The sequence below is a fragment of the Rhipicephalus sanguineus genome, chromosome 8 (assembly GCF_013339695.2).
Source record: "Rhipicephalus sanguineus isolate Rsan-2018 chromosome 8, BIME_Rsan_1.4, whole genome shotgun sequence".
NCBI lineage: Eukaryota > Metazoa > Arthropoda > Arachnida > Ixodida > Ixodidae > Rhipicephalus > Rhipicephalus sanguineus.
The window spans coordinates 80229107-80249784 of record NC_051183.1 but is presented as its reverse complement, the minus strand read 5'-3'; the positions used below and the strand labels follow the sequence as shown (position 1 = coordinate 80249784).

At 46.5% G+C, this 20678-nt stretch overlaps 1 protein-coding gene across 1 annotated transcript in view; it reads right to left on the bottom strand.

The window, feature by feature from the left end:
* Nucleotides 1-7504: 7504 nt before the first annotated feature.
* Nucleotides 7505-20678, bottom strand: part of LOC119402168 (diacylglycerol lipase-alpha) — a gene marked incomplete at its 3' end in the record, with an annotated part of 28852 nt that continues 15678 nt past the window's right edge. Inside the window, 5 exon segments of the mRNA XM_037669289.2 lie at nucleotides 7505-7575; nucleotides 11520-11603; nucleotides 13093-13237; nucleotides 14206-14330; nucleotides 16872-16949. Coding sequence (XP_037525217.1) covers nucleotides 7505-7575; nucleotides 11520-11603; nucleotides 13093-13237; nucleotides 14206-14330; nucleotides 16872-16949 — 503 coding nt within the window.

Sequence of the window (20678 nt, the reverse complement as noted above, 5' to 3'; positions counted from 1 at the left end):
AGCAAAGTTTCCTCACGAATGAACGCTAATGATGAATCTGGTTTCCTGCTTTATTTTACGTGAAGAAGAAACACCATATGCGCTGGATGGGTAGAAGCCTTTCGATGTAACAAAAGATGCATCATCGTTATGGCGACTAATAATACTGAAGCTCTGCACATTTATGGAAAGCTTTCTCGTAAAACTGTTTTTCAGGTGAAAGCGTCTTCTCTGGGCTAGACGCCGTCTGCAACATAGGACCTTTATTAAATTATTCTTTTGGGTTTCCTGCAGCAAAGCAAGTAACGACAAACTAGACTAACGTGCTTTACTTTGTCTTGATAAAGATAACTCGTTACGTTGATGCACGGGTAACGTCGAGCGGTAACGCGTTGCTTTTTTTTTTTATCGAGCGAGTTAGGTTAATTTATAGTTTGTCGGTAACCCATACGCCACTGCTTCAGACTGAGTTTGACCTTTTTTTTAGGGCGAAACACCTTAAGGCCCAGGCATGACCGTCCTTTTGACGTCTGTGCGCACGGCACAGCACCGCGTAAAATCGAAACATCGCGTTTAACAATAGACTATAACAATCATAACTGTGACGAAACAATATAGAACACCTACACGCACAAACCTTTTATACTAGTCGGCGACTTCAACGTACACATTATGGACCTGAGGACCTAGCTTTGTCGTCGACTCTCATTGTCGCTGTCACGGTATACAAAAACCGTTGCTATAGTCCGAAACATATATATGTGTGTATGTGAATAAGAAAAGGTTTACAAAAGACCAACATCAATCACAATCATGACAGCACAATATAAAACACCTACAAGCACAACACCCTTTATACTAGTCGGCGACTTCAACGTAGACATTATGTACCTTAGGGCCTAGCTTTGTGGTCGACTCTTCATGTCACTTGGGAGAACGCTAGGGGGCGCGGAGTAGGCAAGATGTCCTGACTTCACGCTCTGTAGTATTGAATCTTTTTTTCGGCGGATATCTCATGATACGTCCGGAAAGTTGCTCAGTAGAATCGGGAAGTTTTCAGGAGTCTAACGATAGTGAATCCGAAGACCTGGACGAAGACATCGTGAAATTGCCACCACAACCGCCCCGACCACAGCTGATGGCCTGCCAACCCTAACGCCTGTTCAGCGACAGCCGGGCAGGTGAAGAGACGCTACAGCTCGGAGCGTCTCCAGCTGGGCCAAGGCATGGACGACAACGTGGATGGAGACGCGGTGACTGAAACAACCGACGCCCGTGCAGAAAACGGCGCTAACACACCGATGGACCTTACGAACGCCAACGACAACGCCTTGGTGAGTGATAAATCATCCGATCCTCACGACGCCGATGGAGCGGACTGGCAGCTTAGCCAAACGCTTCGCCAACGCAAGAAACAAGGCCAGGAACGCCGCAATCTTGCCGCGCTTCAGGCCGAGCAAAGCAAATGGTTAACAGTCAAAAGATGGGATCGCGAGGACAGAAACTCCCTCCACTGCCTAAAGATGATTATAAAATTGTCATACGACCGCACCAAGGCCTGCCGTTGAGAGCGATTACTGCTCCTGCACTTGCTAGAGCAATTATCGAAGCCTGCGACAACCAGTTCACGGATGAGACTTTCATACTGCGTATCAACCGCGGCTCTAATATTGCCATATTGTCCACTAAGTACTCCGAAGTGGCTGAACTCGTTCGGAAGCTCCAACAACTTGCCATCAATGGCAAACCGCACCCGGTGCGCGCCTATGTGGCTACGGGAGAAGAGGCACTCCGTAGAGTGGTGCATGGCATTCAACCCAACACGTCTATGGAAACTCTAATGACACATCTTCGCATACGCACACAAGGCGTCGAACTTGTGCAAGCCAGAATGATAGGCAACACTAAGAGCGCGGCCCTCACTTTCTATGGGGACAAGCTTCCTCGAACTGTCTATTTTTACGGAGGAGAACTGATTTGCCACCCATTTAGAGCTACCTTGCAAGTTTGCAAGGTCTGCAGGGAAAAGGGACACCGTGCAGACGTTTGCCCGCAACCTGACAAACCCATCTGTAGACTCTGTGGCACACGCAACCCCACCACCGGACATCCTTGCCAACTGATTTGTGCCTCTTGCGGGGAAGCTCATCTCACCGGGGATCCTGCGTGCTCTAAGAGGCTTAAGCCAGTTCAACTGCGCAACCGATCCAGCGAAAGAAGTGAGAAGCAACTACCTTCGCAAGCTTCCGAAGTTCCGCCGCGATGGTTTTCCTCTGAAGAAGAAGAAGAAGCTCTCAAACTCGGAGGACAGCCCGCTCGGACTCCATCTAAATCTCGCTCTCGCTCAAAACAACGACCCCAGGCAACCAAGACGACGAACCAGGAAGCCCAGCAACCTAGCCAGGCAACTCCACTCAAGAAGCACAACAAGCAGCAACAGCAGGGGATGAAGACTCCAGATCTAGAGGTAAGGTGGGCAGACGTCGCGTCTTCCACGGCCGCTCCACTTACACACAGCCAGGCGTATCAGCAGGTTGTAACCGAAAACAAACAACTCAGAGCGCAACTTAACAGCTACGCCAGAAAATAGACCTGTTAGAGAAGAAAATAGAACTGCTTTTAGAACACAGGCAGGCGGACAACACACAGCCACAATCAACGCAATCTGCACAAGCACAAGTGCGACAACTGACACCTACTCTGCGGTCTAGCGAGAGCAAAGAGCCGGCAGCTACTCCCCATCTCTCTTATGAACAAGCTGCACAGCCAACTATCACGCACCAGCAGATGCAGGGACTTCAACAGGCACTGCTAGAACAATTACAAGTAAGTTTACAACAGCAAACAAGCCAACAATTTCAGCTTCTTTATCAAGAATTTCAAGAGCTTAAACGCCATGTGGATGAAACCCTTCAGAGCGCCCTAAAGAGGAGACGGAAGCCCAGTACCGACTCCAGGTGCCCAGGAGCGAAGGTAGTTGTAACATCAGATACAGAAGGACCTGCCTGCAGCAGCAATTTCCCTAATCATGGCTAAGAACTTTCGGTCGCAGGAGAATCTCACGTTGTGGTCTTGGAACTGCCGTTCTCTTAAAAACAAACACGCCTCTCTAACACAATACGTCCGTGCAGCATTGATTCAACCTGATGTAATCTGTTTACAGGAAGCTGGCAAGGGCTCGAAACCGCTCACAGGCTATCGCCTACTATCAGACAGCGCAGATCCCAGAGTGGCATTGCTGGTGAAGAAGGACTTGGCAGTTACATACGATAGCCACTCCACCCCAGAAATTACCTCACAAACGCTCACTATATGGCCAGCAAAGAAGGGGCGTCCCAAAGTAGTAATCTGCAATGTATACAGCCCACCTCAGGCGCGTTCGGCGGACTTTGACAGACTGCTATATGCACTTAATACCAACATAACCGGCAATGATCGCTTATTTTTTCTGGGTGACTTCAACGCGTGGAGCACTACCTGGGGCTATAGAGTAGATCGTCCGAAAGGAACAAAGCTGTTGGAAGTAACCCAACACTACAATCTAGAGCTACTTACGCCTCCGGGTGTACCAACCAGACTAGGAAATAGCGTGACAGGAGACACCACCCCAGACCTAGCCTTTACAAACAACATGCGGCAGGTGCAATGGAATAACCTCGGGGAAACCCTCGGAAGTGACCATTATATAACACAGATACAATGCAACGCCACCCGCTTTAGGCGGCCGCTGGGGAAAACGATGTTAACAGACTGGAAGAAATACCGTGATGCACATGAGAACAGACTCCACAAACCAGCCACAGCGCAAGAGTGGGGAGAATACATCACTGAAATCCATGCTAAATTTACAAAGACGTACCAAGCCACAGTGGACAGACCGGCAATAGACAACCATCTAGCACACCTGTGGGAGGCCCGACGGGGCCTTGTGAAAAGATGGAAACGCCAAAGGCTTAACCGTAAATTGAGCAGAGAATCGCCCAGCTAACTGATGAAGCCAACACCTACGCTGCAGTGCTCACACAAAACAATTGGCGAACTTTCTGCGACTCATTAAAAGGCACCTTAGGAACCAAAAAAACTTGGGCCATCTTGCGTGCCATGATAGATCCTGCTAGCACGAGAACTGAAACGACAAATACATTAACAAAACTAGCCGCTGAATATAACGGGAGCGCCGACCAACTTCTCGAGGAGCTTGCAAAAATCTATATTGGCAGTGCCAGGTCCTCGACGTCGGGAAATGCAACTGGGCGACAATACATGGGGTCACCCAATCCAAACTTAGACGCTCCAATCACGGTGGAGGAGCTTTATTCAGCCGCTCAAAGCTTCCAAAGAAACAGTGCCCCGGGACCTGATGGTGTCACCAACGCTATGATCAGGAATCTAGACAGAGGAACATTACAAGATCTCACTGACTACTTTAACAGCCAAATTTGGACACCACAAGGAGACCTACCCGCCCCGTGGAAAAAGGCCAATATAGTCCTCATACCCAAACCAGGTAAACCCAAAACACTGAATAACCTTCGTCCTATTTCTTTGACTTCGTGTCTGGGGAAGCTGTTTGAAAAAGTCATACTGCAGCGACTTGAATTACATGTTGAAAAACAGCAGCTCATGCCCAATATGATGTTCGGCTTCCGCAGAGGTGTCTCGGCACAGGACATTTTTCTCATACTCAAGGAGGAAGTATTGAATCCACCCTCGGGCAGTCTGGATAACATAATCTTGGCATTGGATGTGCACAGAGCATTTGACACTATCTCTCACGAAACGATACTGCAAGGATTGGAAGATATTGGATGTGGTCAACGCATTTACAACTATGTTGAAACTTTTTGCGCAACCGCACTGCAACTCTCGCCATGGGTCCTATAAAATCCAACCCCTTAAGTATGCCCAATCAAGGCACACCGCAAGGTTCTGTATTGTCTCCCTTTCTTTTCAATATCGGGCTACGCAGATTGGCCATAACGCTGACTCATGAAACCCGCCTTGGCTTTGCAATGTATGCAGACGATATCACCCTTTGGACCACACGGGGTTCCTACGGTGAACGCCAGAATACTCTGCAAACTGCCCTGAGTATAGTGGAAGACTACCTAAAAAAGGCCGGGATGAGGTGCGCACCGGCAAAGTCAGAATACATTCATATACGACCATATAGGTCCCGGTCTCGACGAGCACCTGAGCTAACATTTTACTTGGGAGGATCCCCACTCAGAAGAGTTAACACCCTTCGGATACTCGGCATGTACATTCAAGAAACAACGAGCGTCAAGGTAGCCCTGGATAAGCTGAGGTATACAATAAAAAGCCTGACAGGACTTATTAGAAGAATATCCAGAGGAAATAATAGCATGACTGAACACGACACGCTGAGGCTTGTGCAAGCACTGGTTTTGAGCCGGCTTACCTACGCCCTCCCTTTCCAGGTAACCCGCAAAACAGAGCAGGAGCAAGCCGACATATTAATTCGACTTGCGACTAAAGCTGCCCTTGGACTACCTACCAGTACAAGCACTCAACACCTGCTAGCACTGGGGGTACACAATACTTTCGAGGAGTTGGCAGCTGCCACACTCATCTCCCAGCGAGAAAGGCTCTGCGGCACACCACAGGGGAAATTTCTCTTACAAAGACTCGGATTTCCAATCTCACCGCAATATTGTTCAGAAGCCACCGACCTACTCTCACAAAATCTCAGACAACGCATCGTGACGCAGCCTATCCCCCGCAATATGCATCCATATCACCATAAAGGACGCCGCAAAGCTCGAGTACAGAAGCTCCAACGACTAAAGGACCACCCTGACGTTTACTATACAGACGTTTGTCCCTACCCAAAGCAGCAAGGGCAAGCTCCCGCCTACGCTCTCGCTGTAGTCAACCGGGGCAAACTTGCCAACTCCGCGACCATACTTACTTCATCCTCCGCGGCAGCCGAGGCAACTGCTATCGCTCTCGCCATTCGAATGGCAGACCAACAAGGTATCTCTGCCTACGTGGTCTCAGACTCGCAGGCAGCTTGTCGAATGTACCTCAAGGGCATATTACCAACGAAGGCCATCCAGCTACTGGGAAGCGAACTCCTCTTTGATCACGGGATAGTCTGGTGTCCGGCCCATACGGGCCAGGATGGCAATGAACTAGTTCATTGTCACGCTCGAGTACTCAGCGGCCGAGCCCCAGGACGACCCGCCACTGAAGAGGACACAGATGATGGGGTGACACGGCGTGGCATCCTAGACAAACAAAGATTAGATCGCCGCATCGGGGCACCTCCTCACAAGGACCTCGACAGACACCAAGCGCGGGACTGGCGCCGCCTGCAGACCAATACCTATCCGAATCTGCATAGGCTTCACGTCATGCACCCAGAGAGATATCCCAACGCATGCCCGTGGTGCGGAGATATTCCAACACTCACACACATAACCTACCGCTGTCCCGATCGACCGGCTACAGTCGACACAGGACATACGCACCCAATACACACGTGGTCGTGGGAGGCGCGACTCGCTGAACGGACTCTGGGAAGCCAACTGGCAACCCTAAGTCAGGCCCGCCGAGCCGCTATAGCCAGTGGAGCCTTGGAAGAAGGGCCCCACCCGCAATGAACCACATTTTTTTTTTTCAATAAATGTTGTTTCTCTCTCTCTTCATGTCACTTTGTCACTTTATGTCACTCAATTTACATTATATGGGGCAACGTTCGGGTAACGTACGGTTGCTCACCCATACGATACCCAGAGCTTCGCCCACTCGTCATGATTAACTTCGTGGAGATGCGTGGATTTCTTTTATTTACGACATATAGTTACAAAGTAAGCGATTGGGACGGCGAAAAAAGCTGCACTAGACAGCGTAACCAGCCCCACATCCCCGGGTTCACTGTGGCAAACAAGACGGCAAAAGTAAAATACATCTCAAGACAATGCAAACAAACAACACGCATGATATACAATGAAAAAAATAAATAAATAAACAAAAGAATGGGCCTTTTTTTAAGGGCTCGTTTTTCTTTTCTAGACATAACATTGATTTGAACTAACAGACAAGAAAGCCAAGGGAAAATATAGGGGATGTTACATGTAGTAATCATGATGTAAATGTGAAGAATGTGAAGTGGACGAAAAGATGACTTGCCGCCGGCAGGAACCGAACCTGTGACTTTCGAATAACGCGTCCAATGCTCTACGACTGAGCTACGGCGGCGGTCATCCTCCTGACCACTTTCAGAGGTATATGTGTGCATTTAAACCTAGAAGTGTTAGTCAGCGCCCCTAGTAGCCATGACGGCGAGTGTGGAACACTCTTTTTTCTGCCTGCAGAAAACACAACGTTCCTTCGCTATATTTACCTGGCTTTCTTGTCTGCTAGTTCAAATTATAATTGAAAAAAGATGTTACACAAAAAGAGAAATATAACTACTGACGTACTTAACAAAACATATTCAAAATAGAAGTATTAGAAAATAAAGTATGTGGAAATGTGAAACGTTATACACACCTTGTGCCCGAGCCAGTCCTCGTGCGGCGGATTGACCGGAAGTGGCTCGCCTTCGGCGTTCAGGTCCGTCAGCACATCCTGTTCGCGAACACGACGCAACAAATTACCTACTTTGAAAAGAAGCACTGGCCGTTCGTTGCATCCGGGATAAGCATGTCTTGCTAATTCCGGATAAAAATCCTAGACAGCAGCGGCTTATACCGGATGATAACCTGCTCCTTATCATCCGGTAACGAGAAATGTGGAACGGAGTCAGTGACAATTTGTAGCGCAAACAAAACACGGACAAAAAAAGGGAGTCACGAGACGACAAAACTGGCGTCAACTAGCAACAAAGGTTTATTTTGCGTCGTACGCATTTCTACTGCTGCCCGTCACCATCACACATCCACATATCACTCAATAATAATGATTTTTAGGGTTCAACGTCCCAAAACCACGACATGATTATGAGGTACGCCGTAGTGGAGGGCTCCGGAAATTTAAACCATCTGGGGTTCCTTAACGTGCCACTAAACCTAAGTACACGGGCCTCGAGCATTTTCGCCGCCATCGAAAGTGCGGCCGCCGCGGCCGGGATTCGAGGATTTCGAGGATTCGATGCCGAGATTCTGGTCAGCAGTCGAGCACCATAACGGCTTTAGAAAGAAGAACTCTTTATCACGCAGATGTATTGGTGGAGTGGTAACGCACCCACAACCCAGTAGTGACATCCTGTTTGCTTCAACTATTTCCCGGTTAAGCTTGTCACCACTTTTGCTGACAACACTACATTGCGCAAAAAACGGCTGTGGCAATATTTATTACGCTTTGAGGTTCTTTTCTTCAATCTGACTATATTTACACATCTGTGCCGTAGACGAGGTAATTACGTTTGGCACGATAAGAAACATAGTGAACATTTTCCACGTCACTTGCAGTCACTACAGAAAAATTCGGCAGATCCCACCTGCCGTGGAATCGACCGTGATGCGAAGCATGCGCAGGATGGGGACCTGTGGCCGTAATTTTTCACATGAGCGAAAACGTTACGGAATGACGCTAGAGAAATGTGGAAGTGTATAAGCAAACTCATATGGTCAAGAGTAGCATATGTATTATATAACCCGTTCTTACAGTTGCGTAACGATGCCAACAGCAACATGGGTGTTACCAACACCAGACGCGGGTACGCTATATCTCAATATGAATAGCACGAATCCGAACAGGACAAAGAAAGAACACAGATGCACAGGACAGGCGTTACTCGCAACTAAGCTTCATTCAGGATAGTTTCCCTAATATTTATACATAGCCGAGTGCCACGCGCAGGCGCACTGCACGTACAATACAGTCACAGTTACAGTTGTTATGCTTATACTTTTCCGTTATGGCGAAGAACGCACGCACGTTTCACGAACCCGTGTGTATGTGTAAAAGGGTTCTAGACAGTTTTTGAACGAGGCCACCATCACAGTGATCAGTGAGCACCAGCAGCTGGACCGGACTTGTTAATCGGATCCGTTCGTGATCGCGGCTATGAGGAATCTAAGTGTAGTGAAGTGCGAGATATTGTGAAGCTGGTGGAAATCCTGGATGCCTCTTACGATGAAATGATCTATGATGCCTTCTGTCGTGGACGTGGCAGCGAGGTCTTTTGATGCCCTGTCCACATCCAGGCCGTCTTTCACACAGTATAAGCACTAATCATTGTTGGGTCTTGATAAATCAATGTTGAAGTCACCGGTAATGATGAGAGGCCTAGATCTCTCAGCAGATTTATTGTAGAAAGCATTGACTCAGGTTTTTTCGTAATGCACGTGGTCCACGTTGCGGACCACTTGGACGAGTGGATGGTAGTTGAGCGTCTTCCACGGGTGTTCTGTCTTCAGCTTCCTCAAATTCCTTGCGTCCGCCGCGGTGGTGTAGCGGTTACGGTGCTCGGCTGCTGACACGAAGGTCGCAGGTTCGATCCCGGTCGAGGCGGTCGCATTTCGATGGAGGCAAAATGCTAGATCACCGTGCACTGTGCGATCTCGGTACACGTTAAAGAACACCCAATGGTCAAAATTTCCGGAGCCCTTCACTATGGCGTCTCTCATAATCATATCGTACTTCTGGGACATAAAAGCCCAACAATTATTAATATTATCACTTTCCTTGCCTGTCAATGTGTGTGTTCGCGGTTACTGTGTTGGTTGAGACTTTGTATCACCTGTGGCACATACCCGCCTAACATGAACTCTGGTGTACGGGTATGTGCCACACGTGACTGAGAGAAATGGTTTCATGACGTACGCGACAGGTATTTTGCGTTATTGATGTAATGACCAGTGAATTGTGTTCGTCATACACTGATCTCCTGCTACGTCAATCTTGGCATATTACAAGTTATGGAGACGACCAGGAGAGCGCCGAGACGTAGGCAGCTAGATAGATAGATAGATAGATAGATAGATAGATAGATAGATAGATAGATAGATAGATAGATAGATAGATAGATAGATACGTAGATAGAAACGGCCAAAGTGCCTGAGGTTCGCAAAGAAATGCTTCGCATTTAAAATTGGATCGCATCCGCATAAACCACAGTGAAATACAAGCCAACCATCACGCGCTGTTTCCTTTGCGTTGTTAGCGTGCTCTTTTAAACGATCATTTAAACATGATCCAGTCTGACCTAGGTGCACGCTAAGATATACAATCGCATATAACGAGGTCTTATAAATATTCAAGGCAATCGTGCCTTAATGCATGGGAACTTTCGCTCAAGTGTCGTACTATACTCAGACCAGCAGAGTCTAGAACCCGGGCCCACTTCAGTTGCGCAACGGCCCCTCTCTGTCCACAGCCATTTTGGCCCCCATAAGATGGCGCTTGAAAGCCCTCGCAAGAGCAAGCGCTCTGGGAAAAAACTGCCTCGATGAGCTGTAGAGAGCACGATCGATCAACGCCTTCGCAGCTGGAGTGACAGGACCACAATTCCACAATTTTGAAACGTTTCCAGCGCAGTTCACGCTACGGCTAGCCGTTCCTTGTTACTCTCCTCTTATATTCTTCCTTTACCATTCTTTTCTACTTCTTTGTCTTCTAGAGCTAGTGGGAGTTGTACCTCTTTTTGCGGGTATGCTATCCAGCTTTCTTTGCTCCCTCTGCTACTGTTTCTTATATATTTATGACTGATAACTTTAGTAATAATACTCACAGACGAAACAGGTAATCGCGAGAAAAGAGGAAAAAGCTGGGTACGCGCGCTTTCGCCATTGTAAATTTTGGAGCCAAAGAAGCGTCGTGATTGATTGGACACGCAAAGGCACAAAAAAAATATAAGTGCACAATGCCAGGGGAGCTCCCTTTGAGAGCGATTGCGGACCTCCATGAAAGGGAAAGCGACTGGCTGATCCACGATATGTGAAGCAATGAAAACACAGCACGTGTACATGAAAGCACGATATTGAAAATATTCCTCTGGCGCCTATCTCCTAAAAATAATAAATAAGGGTTCCGGCATCAAACTACAGTAATCATCACGGTATGATAGCAGCAGCACACACATGATTGATTTCATGCGATGATAGGCGGATCGTATAATATGTGTGTGTGTGTGTGTGTGTGTGTGTGTGTGTGTGTGTGTGTGTGTGTGTGTGTGTGTGTGTGTGTGTGTGTGTGTGTGTGTGTGTGTGTGTGTGCGCGTGTGCGTGCGTGCGCGTGCGTGCGTGTGTGTGTGGTGTGTTGTGCGTGTGCGTGCGTGCTCGCGTGTGCGTGTGTGTGTGTGTGTGGTGTGTGTGTGTGTGTGTGTGTGTGTGTGTGTGTGTGTGTGTGTGTGGTGTGTGTGTGTGTGTGTGTTATAATTGCTCAATAATTGATTTTCACTAGCTTCCATAAGTTACCATAGCGGCACGTTGTCATTCTGTACGGAAATTCCATGCACGCATTTGTAATAGACATAACTCCTTCAGTGTTTTGGGCACAATAGGAAAGAAGGCTTATTGGTGATGCACGATTGCGACAGGCACATCGTGCCATACGTGCGCACAGCTTACCTGAAGCGATAACGTCCCCCGTACCGAGACCACGACTGTCCGCTTCTCATGGTCCACGGCCACGAAGAACGGCGTCTCTCCGACCTGTCACGAAGACGAGAAGCGTATAAGACAGGCTCACTAGCAGTACGAAAGATGGCAAACGTATCAGTGACATGTACAGGGGTTTAGGGAAACAGGTAATCTGACTCTCTCCTAAAGCCCGCGTTCACAGTAGATACCTATTATAATACAGCTAAGCCTCGATTCTGTGCAAAGGTCTAGTTAGTTCGTTGTATAGAGTATTCGTCAGAGAGTTAGACAAGAGGCTGGTGAAAAAAGAACATCGGAAATCAAATTCACCACTGCCCAGTTTCGTTACTGCGTGGTAATAGTATTGTGAGAACCTGCACTCCGTTTTATTTGTGTGTTTTTTTATCGCTATCGCAATTATAGGAAAGCTGCAAGCGAAATACGCCGTCGGCGTCGGCGTGATGTTCCGTAATACGCCCAAGAGTGATAGGATCCCTTCGTTCCTTGCGAGCAGTACGCCGTATCATTTATCTACGGTACGCCGTAGCTAAATTAGCTAGAGAATATACACTGTAATACATAGGGCCGATATTTAAAAGCTACTAAAGTTCCGGCTACTGCACAAAATATATCCTCGAAATTCTAAGTCGTTAGCCTCCGCCTCCCAGATTCCTGCGAGGCATTATGTTACCTCAACTTACATGGCTAATGATCCTACACGGCTCACAGATTACGCTGATGCACAGAGCTCGAACTTGCGCAGGTCGGATGAAGCTAATATTGTTGACGTATGCTGACAAAACTTCGTGCCAAACAAGTAATTTAAACAGCTTCGTTGAATATTCACTCCTGTGATGCCTTACAACAGCTAAATTCTGAAATAATAACGAAACTTCATTTGCTCGTTATCGCCAATAATTACCACAGAGGTTCTGAACAATATTTATTCTTTGGGGCGCCCTCTGCTTATTCATTCATTCATTCCGTACCCACAGCTCGATGGATATTGCAGTGAGGAGGTTGATTTCATCGATGACAGCGAACATCATTGTAGTAATGAGAATAGCTAATAATTCTTCGTGTTTTACGTCCCAAAACCAGGACATGACTATGAGGGACCCTGAAGTGGAGGGCTCCGGAAACTTAGACCACCTAGGGTTCTTTAACGTGCACCTAAATCTAAGTACACAGGCCTCTAGCATGCCGCCTCCATCGAAATGCGGACGCCGCGGCCGGGATTCGATCCCGCGACCTTCGACTCAGCAGTCGAAGATCATAACCAATAGACCACCACAGCACTTCATGGCAGGACTACCACAAACAAAGACGACATAAACGTAAAAAAATTATGCATGCACGAATAACAAATAAGCTGTGAAACTGCATATCACAAGGAATCAACTGTAGCAAGCAAAAATATAAATAACAGAACAAATCAGGTAACCGATGAAACGAGTCGGAAGGAAATTATACAGCTGAATTTGTTTAGTCGTATTGTTGTGGCCATAAGGTCCTTTTAGTCCATGCATAAACAACAAGTGGTTCTGAGGGCTGTACTCACGTCCACGTGGTATGTGACGTAGACGACCTCCATATTGTGGTTGTTCACCATGTGCCTCAGCGCTGCGTAGTTGCAGTAGCAGCAGTTGTCCTCCACGACGAGCGCCCGGTCCCGTTTTTTCTTGCGCGTTGGGAAGCAACAGCACCTAAAGCGTGGAGGCAGCGAGATAAACATAATGAAGACAGGAATTGAGCACATAATTGGATAAAGGTTGCACAAACGAATATAAACAAAGTCTTAGGTCGGCTCGTTCATGCTTCCGCAGGTCGGCCTGTATAACTCTCAAAGAAGGGACAGTGGGATAAATGTTTCATAAAGTGGAATAAAATGGTTCCAGACTATAGCCGACGTTTCGGATACAAATAGGCGTAAACATGTCATCAACAGTGTAATTACTATTTATTTATTCTCATGATGGGACAGGGGGGCTCCGGTACGACATATGGAAACAAACTGTGGGTTAAAATGTGTATAAGCAGGGATGAAGGGTATTACACAGGCTATCAGAAGTTCCAATTGGCAAGCCCATATTTGTCGAAGGAAACACGCTGTATGATAAATGTTGTACAAACATGCAGCGCCAAAGTGCATCGTAAGAGCTTGCCCACTTCTAATTGAGAAATCCAAATACTTCTTTCTGCGTGCGTAAGGCTAACTATACAGACCTGACACCACAGTGTACGTTGACGACGTGCAGGGCGAGACAGCGGGTAAGTGCGAAATTTTCCTGGTGGTGTCGCTGCCACTTGTATTTGTGAATGTTCAATATAACTCAGCCTCTAACAGCAAGGGCAATCGTCTTGCTTTTAGAAGGTTGCTTTTAGAAGACAGCGATAGCTGCCAGGGTGATTAACTTAAAGAAACAAGGTATCGACAACCCGTCAAGGAGCCCTCCTACCACACTTCTAGTATCACAGGTCATAATTATTGACTTGAGAGCACGTAAACATCACCTCGTCGAACTTTCATGTGGTAAAGGTTTTATGTCTCTACAATGTCCAGAAAATAATAGTGTGGGATGAGGGAGGCCCATGCATTTGAACTACTCGCGCATATAGGAGACACCCGATGACGTCACTGCTGTACCCGTGTACGTCACCACGACCAGCTTACCTGAGACTTGGAAACAGGTGGCAGCACCCGGTGCTTCCTCGCGTCATCATGTACATGGGCCAGCCGTAGACTCCCAGTGCGTAGTGCATGTAGTGAGTGATGACCATGACCGCCTCGCAGACATTCTGTGATGACATGCATGGTCGTTTGAAAAGGAGACAAATTAGAGTGAAAGATCTATAGTCGGATACAACTAAGAAGTCCGGACAGACACCACTCAGACGACCGAAGCGCGGCAGGCTGCAGCCAATCGCTTCCGCGAATATAGAAATAGTCCCGCTTATGCACTTGGCAGTGTTCTTCGAAGGCGGGGTCACCGGCCCTCCGGCTCATGACGTCAGTCTGAAGTGTGCACCCATTGGTCCAGGGATTGTGTGCATCCGCCTTTGAGGAGGAAATGCCGCGGACTTCTAAATATGTATCCAACGACAGACACCCAAACAAATGCTCCTTACCGAGCGCAAACCATATACTTTGATGCGACACGATGTTGATTACGCATATAGAGTCAAGTCAAATTGTTGAAGAATTTGGGTATATTCTTGTAGTGTGCCTGATTGCATTGCACAATTATAAATTTGTCTACACTGCACGCTTAATACGAACTACATTCGCTTGAAATTCCGCTACGTCGACTGCAGAGATTATGTCAATAAATTCTTCGCAACATGTGTAGAAGGACTCATTTAAGCGTACATTTCGGAGCGTCCGTATTGGAGCTTACGTACTGAAGCGTACTTATCGGAGCGTACGTAAGTGACTGCGCACTTTGGCTCGGAATTCGAACTTTGTTTCGCATAGTCAAATTTCTAACTCCAATCTTTAAACGGAAATCGTCGGAACTTCATGTCGGATCAAGCCAACTAACAGAACAAGCAATGGTTTGGCATGTCCCGAAATCCAGTTTATTTTTTTATCATCTCATATTTGTATATTGCGTCTAAAGAAACACACCATTAAAACGAAGAGGCACAACGATTCAAACAAGGATCTTGGTGTGGTACACAGTGAAACGGCGCATTTGTCCCGATTCTTAATTTGACAACTCAGACTTGTAGATTAATTACGTGTCAAAGCGACACAAATACACACAGTTGCGCATCGCAAATTCTATTCATTATTTGATGCACTCGTTTCCACCGTAAACCAGAAGAAACACACACTCGATGGACACGGGAAGAATCCAAAGAAGCACGAATACACGTGTATATATATATATAACATGATGTGCCAGGGAAACGAAGACGCGGTTCTTATAAGCCTTGCTTCGCGTTTGTTTTTCTTGCCTCTTATCGATTCCTCCTATCCAAATGTTATGATTCGTCATACGTACAGGCATTGTAGTAAGGACCGGCCCTTTTCAGCGTTCTTATTTCTGTAGCTTGTATTCCCTAGGGTAAACTTTTGTTATTACAAAGGAAGAATGGCAAAAGGAAGACTGAGATAAAGGGGAGTAGATACGTACGCACACGAATGAAGATTTCCGCCGAAGCTATTGTGTTTCCTACTGAAATACAGGAGCCTCCCTATATGCGCGGTGGCGGCGACAAAGAAAATACAATAGCACAAAAGGAACATGGACTATACCTTTCGAAATTTGTGTCAAATAAAAAAAGAAAACAATTTTAAAAATTAAAGCTTCAATTCATTGCAGTGTCGAAGAATAAGGACATAAACGCAAAGCAAATTACAACCATGCCGTCCACACAGAATCGACGGCACGTAGCGCTACGCCGGCTGAGAATAATGTCGAAGCCATAAAAACTCGTCTGAATATATACCGATTGTTCCTCTAGGATGTTTCCCTTGCCTGAATAAACTTGAGTTATTCGGATAAGCTGGCGCATGTACCGTGCAAGTTTTGCTGGTTTTTTTGTTTATCTCGTAGACGACTCTTTCGGAATTCAATATATGCGGGACCGACTGTATTACAGCCAAAATACTCAGTAAAACTGGCACGGGCGTTCAGGTTATGCAGTTTCTTTTAAAATACAGTATACCGCGTAAAAAGAAGCGCTCTATCCATGCGTATTCTCCCATAAGGGGCAGTTTGCATGAACAAAGATACTTAAGCTAGTATAGCCAATAACACAGTTTCTATTAGAAATGTACCGTTTAGAAGGAGCACTCTACACGCGTGCCTTCTCGCATAATCAACATGGTGTATGACCGACTACACTTAGGCTGGTATAGTCAATAATAAAGTTTACTGCTTAAAAGGAGCTCTCTTCAGGCGTATCTTCTCGCATAACCGGCAATGCGCATGACCGACACTTGAGCTATAGTATAGTCAATAACAACGTTTCTGTTAGAAGTGAAGAACTTAAAAGGAACACTCCATGCATGTGCCTTCTCGACAGTGTGCATGCCCGATTAAACTTAGGCTAGTATAGTCAATAACAGATTCTGTTAGAATTAAAGTGTACCGCATAAAAGTGAACACCCCGCATATCTTGCCTTCCCGCACGTAGAGATCGTGCAAACGTCGCGTGCGGGCTCGATTCCCGTTTTATTGTCGTCAAAGTCACAGAACAAACACTGCAGAAAAAGAACGCTATTGCGTCCTCCCATGCACGGCTCGAGCTCGAAGCACATTCACTCGTGTGACGTCATCAGTGGATTATTAATGAGAGCCGCGCGCGTCGAATGCGGGCTCGTCGACCTACCGGGTGATTGACGTCCAGGAACCTGGTGGCGGGGGTGACGGCGACTCCGGATAGAAACTGGTACGTGTCGTTGCCCTTCTGCAGTGTGGCAGGAACGGGTACATGCGATGCGGGATTGAAGAAGCTTGTTAGTGACACGTCATACGTGACGTAACAGAACGTCAGAAGAGTCGGGTCAGCGGGTAAAACACGCTTGCGAACCACAAAAATGCGGAACGACCCAAGATATACAAACCCACGATCGCGCGCGCATTAGTGGTCACACAGACACGCAAAGTGAGAATGAGTTCTGCCGAATCCCGCAAGGTGGGGGAAGGGTTGTTATCAAATAGCCGCAATGATAATAATAATATGTGGTGTTTTACGTGCCGAATTCAAGATATGATCCCAATAAACGCCCTTGTGGAGGGCTACGAAAATTTCGACCCTTTGGTCTTCATTCACGTGCACTAACATCGCACAGTACACGGGCCTCTAGCACCTCCACCAAAGTGCGAGCGCCATGGCCGGGATCGAACAAGTGACTATTCTGGTCGGCAGGAATTGTTAATATGAAAGTTAGAACTGAGAACTACCCGTTTTGTAGGACAATGCTACAAAAAAATATCCGCACTGATTTTTTTCAGAAAGAAACTTCCTAGTTGATGAAATATTCATCCTGGCCCGGGCATCGAAGCTAGGACCAACGCCTTTCAGGGCCGGCCGGGTAGCCTTCAGCTGAAAGTGTTAACGATCCTCTTTCAAAGCGCCGTGCATTACATTTTCCGTTTGGTTAATTACGTGTACTTTGCAAGGGCGTCGCGCGAGCAATATATCCTTTCTTCTTTTTTTTTCTTCCTTTTTCATTACGAGAGGCTGGCTAGACAGTACGACGACATCTACAAGTAAAGAGTTTATGAATGAACACGGAGGTAGTCAGGTGGAGTGTGATACCGCCGCGCCATCTATTTCGTTCCTGCTCGTAAAACAAAGAAAGGTGGTGCTCAAGTACGCGAACGGGCACAAAGCAAGAAACTGTTAACCAGGAAGTGTAAAGACACATGGTGCTACATAGCAGGAACACCACGTGCAGAGAAGTGAAACGTACTACATTATGTACTGAATGTCGCAGGCCCGTACATCACATCAAACGGGCTAACCTTTTCTCATCCAGGAAAAAAAAAACAAAGAAAAGACACTGCAGCATGGTTCGTCACGGATGTTCTAGCATGTGGAATTATTCTAAAGAAAGTCACGTGAGTTGGTTGGAATTCGTCGCGGAGCGCAAAATATAGAAGTTACCAGAAGAAGTAGTAAAAGCTGATACTGCCTAATCGTTCGTCTATCTTGTGAATAGTCTTTCTTTTGACATTTGAAATTAATATCATACTCCACAATATCACAGAAATTATTTTCATGCGATTTTGGATCTGTGCACATTATGTTTTTGCTGTATAAACGGTAGTGTATGTGCATGTTACATTTATTTTCAGTTTGCGAACCACATTTGTTTACACATTGATTCTGCTACACGGTTGCTTGTTGCATTTGTTCATGTCACTGTATTTTCTATTCTGTATTTATTGATTTGTTATTACTCTTTACGTACACACTCCTGCTTGGGCCCGAATAGAGCCTACATTATTTGTAACGAAACAAATAAAGAACAGCATACTTTGCTTCGATTCTCGCGCACAGTTGACGGAGCTGATAGGAGTGCAGTGGCGTCTCCTGTAGTTCGCGTTATAGTTTCGTCACGAGTGTTTAGCCCTGAACGCTGTCCTAGCAGCCTCACGCTTCAGAGCATTTCACCTCCTCTCACAGTCTCGTGCCAGTGGATACAAGCATTCTTAATTAGAACACACCCGGCTGTCACCGTGCTTCTGTAACATACGTGTGCCCCTTCCCATCAGCCTCCCTCATTTGGCCCTATCTAAACAATAGCAACAAAAAGCAGGGAATCAGAAAAGAAATTATAGCAGCTTCGCACCAGTGTTGACAAGCCTGAAGGGAGAGCGCAGCTGAGTGGCCATTATTGCTTCTCTTTCTTTCTTTCCTTCTTCTTTCTTTCTTTCTTTCTTTCTTTCTTTCTTTCTTTCTTTTCTCTTTATTTCAATCTTTTCTTTCCTTTCTTCTTTCTTTCTTTTCTTTCCTTTTTCTTTCTAATCTTTCTTTTCTTTCTTTTCTTTCTTTCTTTCTTTCTTTCTTTCTTTCTTTCTATGTTTCTTGTATCTTTATTTGTATCTGTTTGTTTCTATTTCTTTCTATTTCTTTCTCGCTCTATCTCTTTCTCTCTCTTTCTATCTTTACTTTCCTTTCTTTCTCTCTCTCTCCCTTTCCTTGTTTCTCTTCATTTCTCTCTTTCTATGTCTTTCACTGTCTTTCCATTCACTGTCTTTTCCCTCTTTTATGTCTTTATTATTCCCTTTATTTCTCTCTCTCTCTCTTTCGCTCTTTCTTTCTCTCTGTCTTTTTTTCTCTTTCTATTTCTTTCTATCTCTTTCTCTCTCTCTCTCTCTCTTTCACGTGTTTCACGCGTTCCACGTCACCGAGCGGAGTTTTCGTTTAACGCTGTACTCGGTAGTGGGGCTTGTCCAATTCCGCATACCCATCGGTGGAGTTTTTCTTCTTTTTTTTTTTTTGCAACACCGCACAAACTACGGCGAGCTCCAACAGCTTCGCGGTTAAAATCAGAGCCACTCGTTGTCCACGCGCCTTTCTGCGTAATGCGGCTTCTGAGACGCCCAGGTCTCCTTTTCAGACACTCGCTACGTGAAGCACCAGGCGCCAAAGAGGAAGTGTTCACACCAGGGGCGTAGTAGCCACGTTAGAGGCCACCCGGGCCCGTGCCCCCCCCCCCCCCCCCGAATGTTTTTTTTTTTTTGCCATAGCATACAGAGCAGAAAATGACACTCGAACCAAACGACCACATCTGCCCTGCTCGTCCCCACTACCGATCAAGGAGGTGCCCCCCCCCCCCCCCGAAAAAAACTTCTGCCTACGCCCCTGGTTCACACCGCTGAAGAGGGACGCGTGCACAAGTACGGAGGGCACAAGCAAAAGAAAACAAACGCAACTAGTTAGGCGACACGAAATTCATTTACACGGTGAAGGGCGGACGTGCGAAGTCATGAAGAAAGCGACAAAGGAAGGAAGAAAAAACAACAGAAGTACTGAAAGAAGCAAAGAAAATAAAAGGTTATTTTTAAATTAGCATTAATAATATATTCTAACCTTCTATAATTCATTTTCACATGTGACCACTTTTACCTATAAATTATTCGTTTCTTGGCCAATCCCCCAGAACACAACACAACAATAGCAGCACGTCAAAACATGTGTACCCACAGCGTGTAAGTCCAAAGAAGGCAGAACTTCAGGGGTACATGGAGGCTTGAAGAGATGAAAGAGGGTACACGCATATACACACAGTTACTGCACAGCTGCACACATGGCTACGCCCACGGCCACGCATAGACACAAACAGCTCTGTGTACAGATACACACAGCTAAGGAAGGCAGTTTGTTGCAACGCCAGCGTTTGCCGAAGTGGACGCAAGACAGAACTTGCACGCTTCTTCTCTCTTGCCTTGTTCCCTCTCTGCCCCCTTCCCCTCTTTTCATGATATAAGTTAGAAGCGCACAATAAACGCTGGTCTTCTGCCTGGTGACGCCGACCTCTTCAAGTCTCCGGCGGCGTCTCAGCTGCCAACTTAACAGTCGCTGCCTCGAAGACGACAAGCCCACTTGTCGAGACATTTGCTCCAGCGACGTTCCAAGAATTTTTCACCTGTTTTGAGTATGTAAGAATGCTCGTAAAAAACGAAT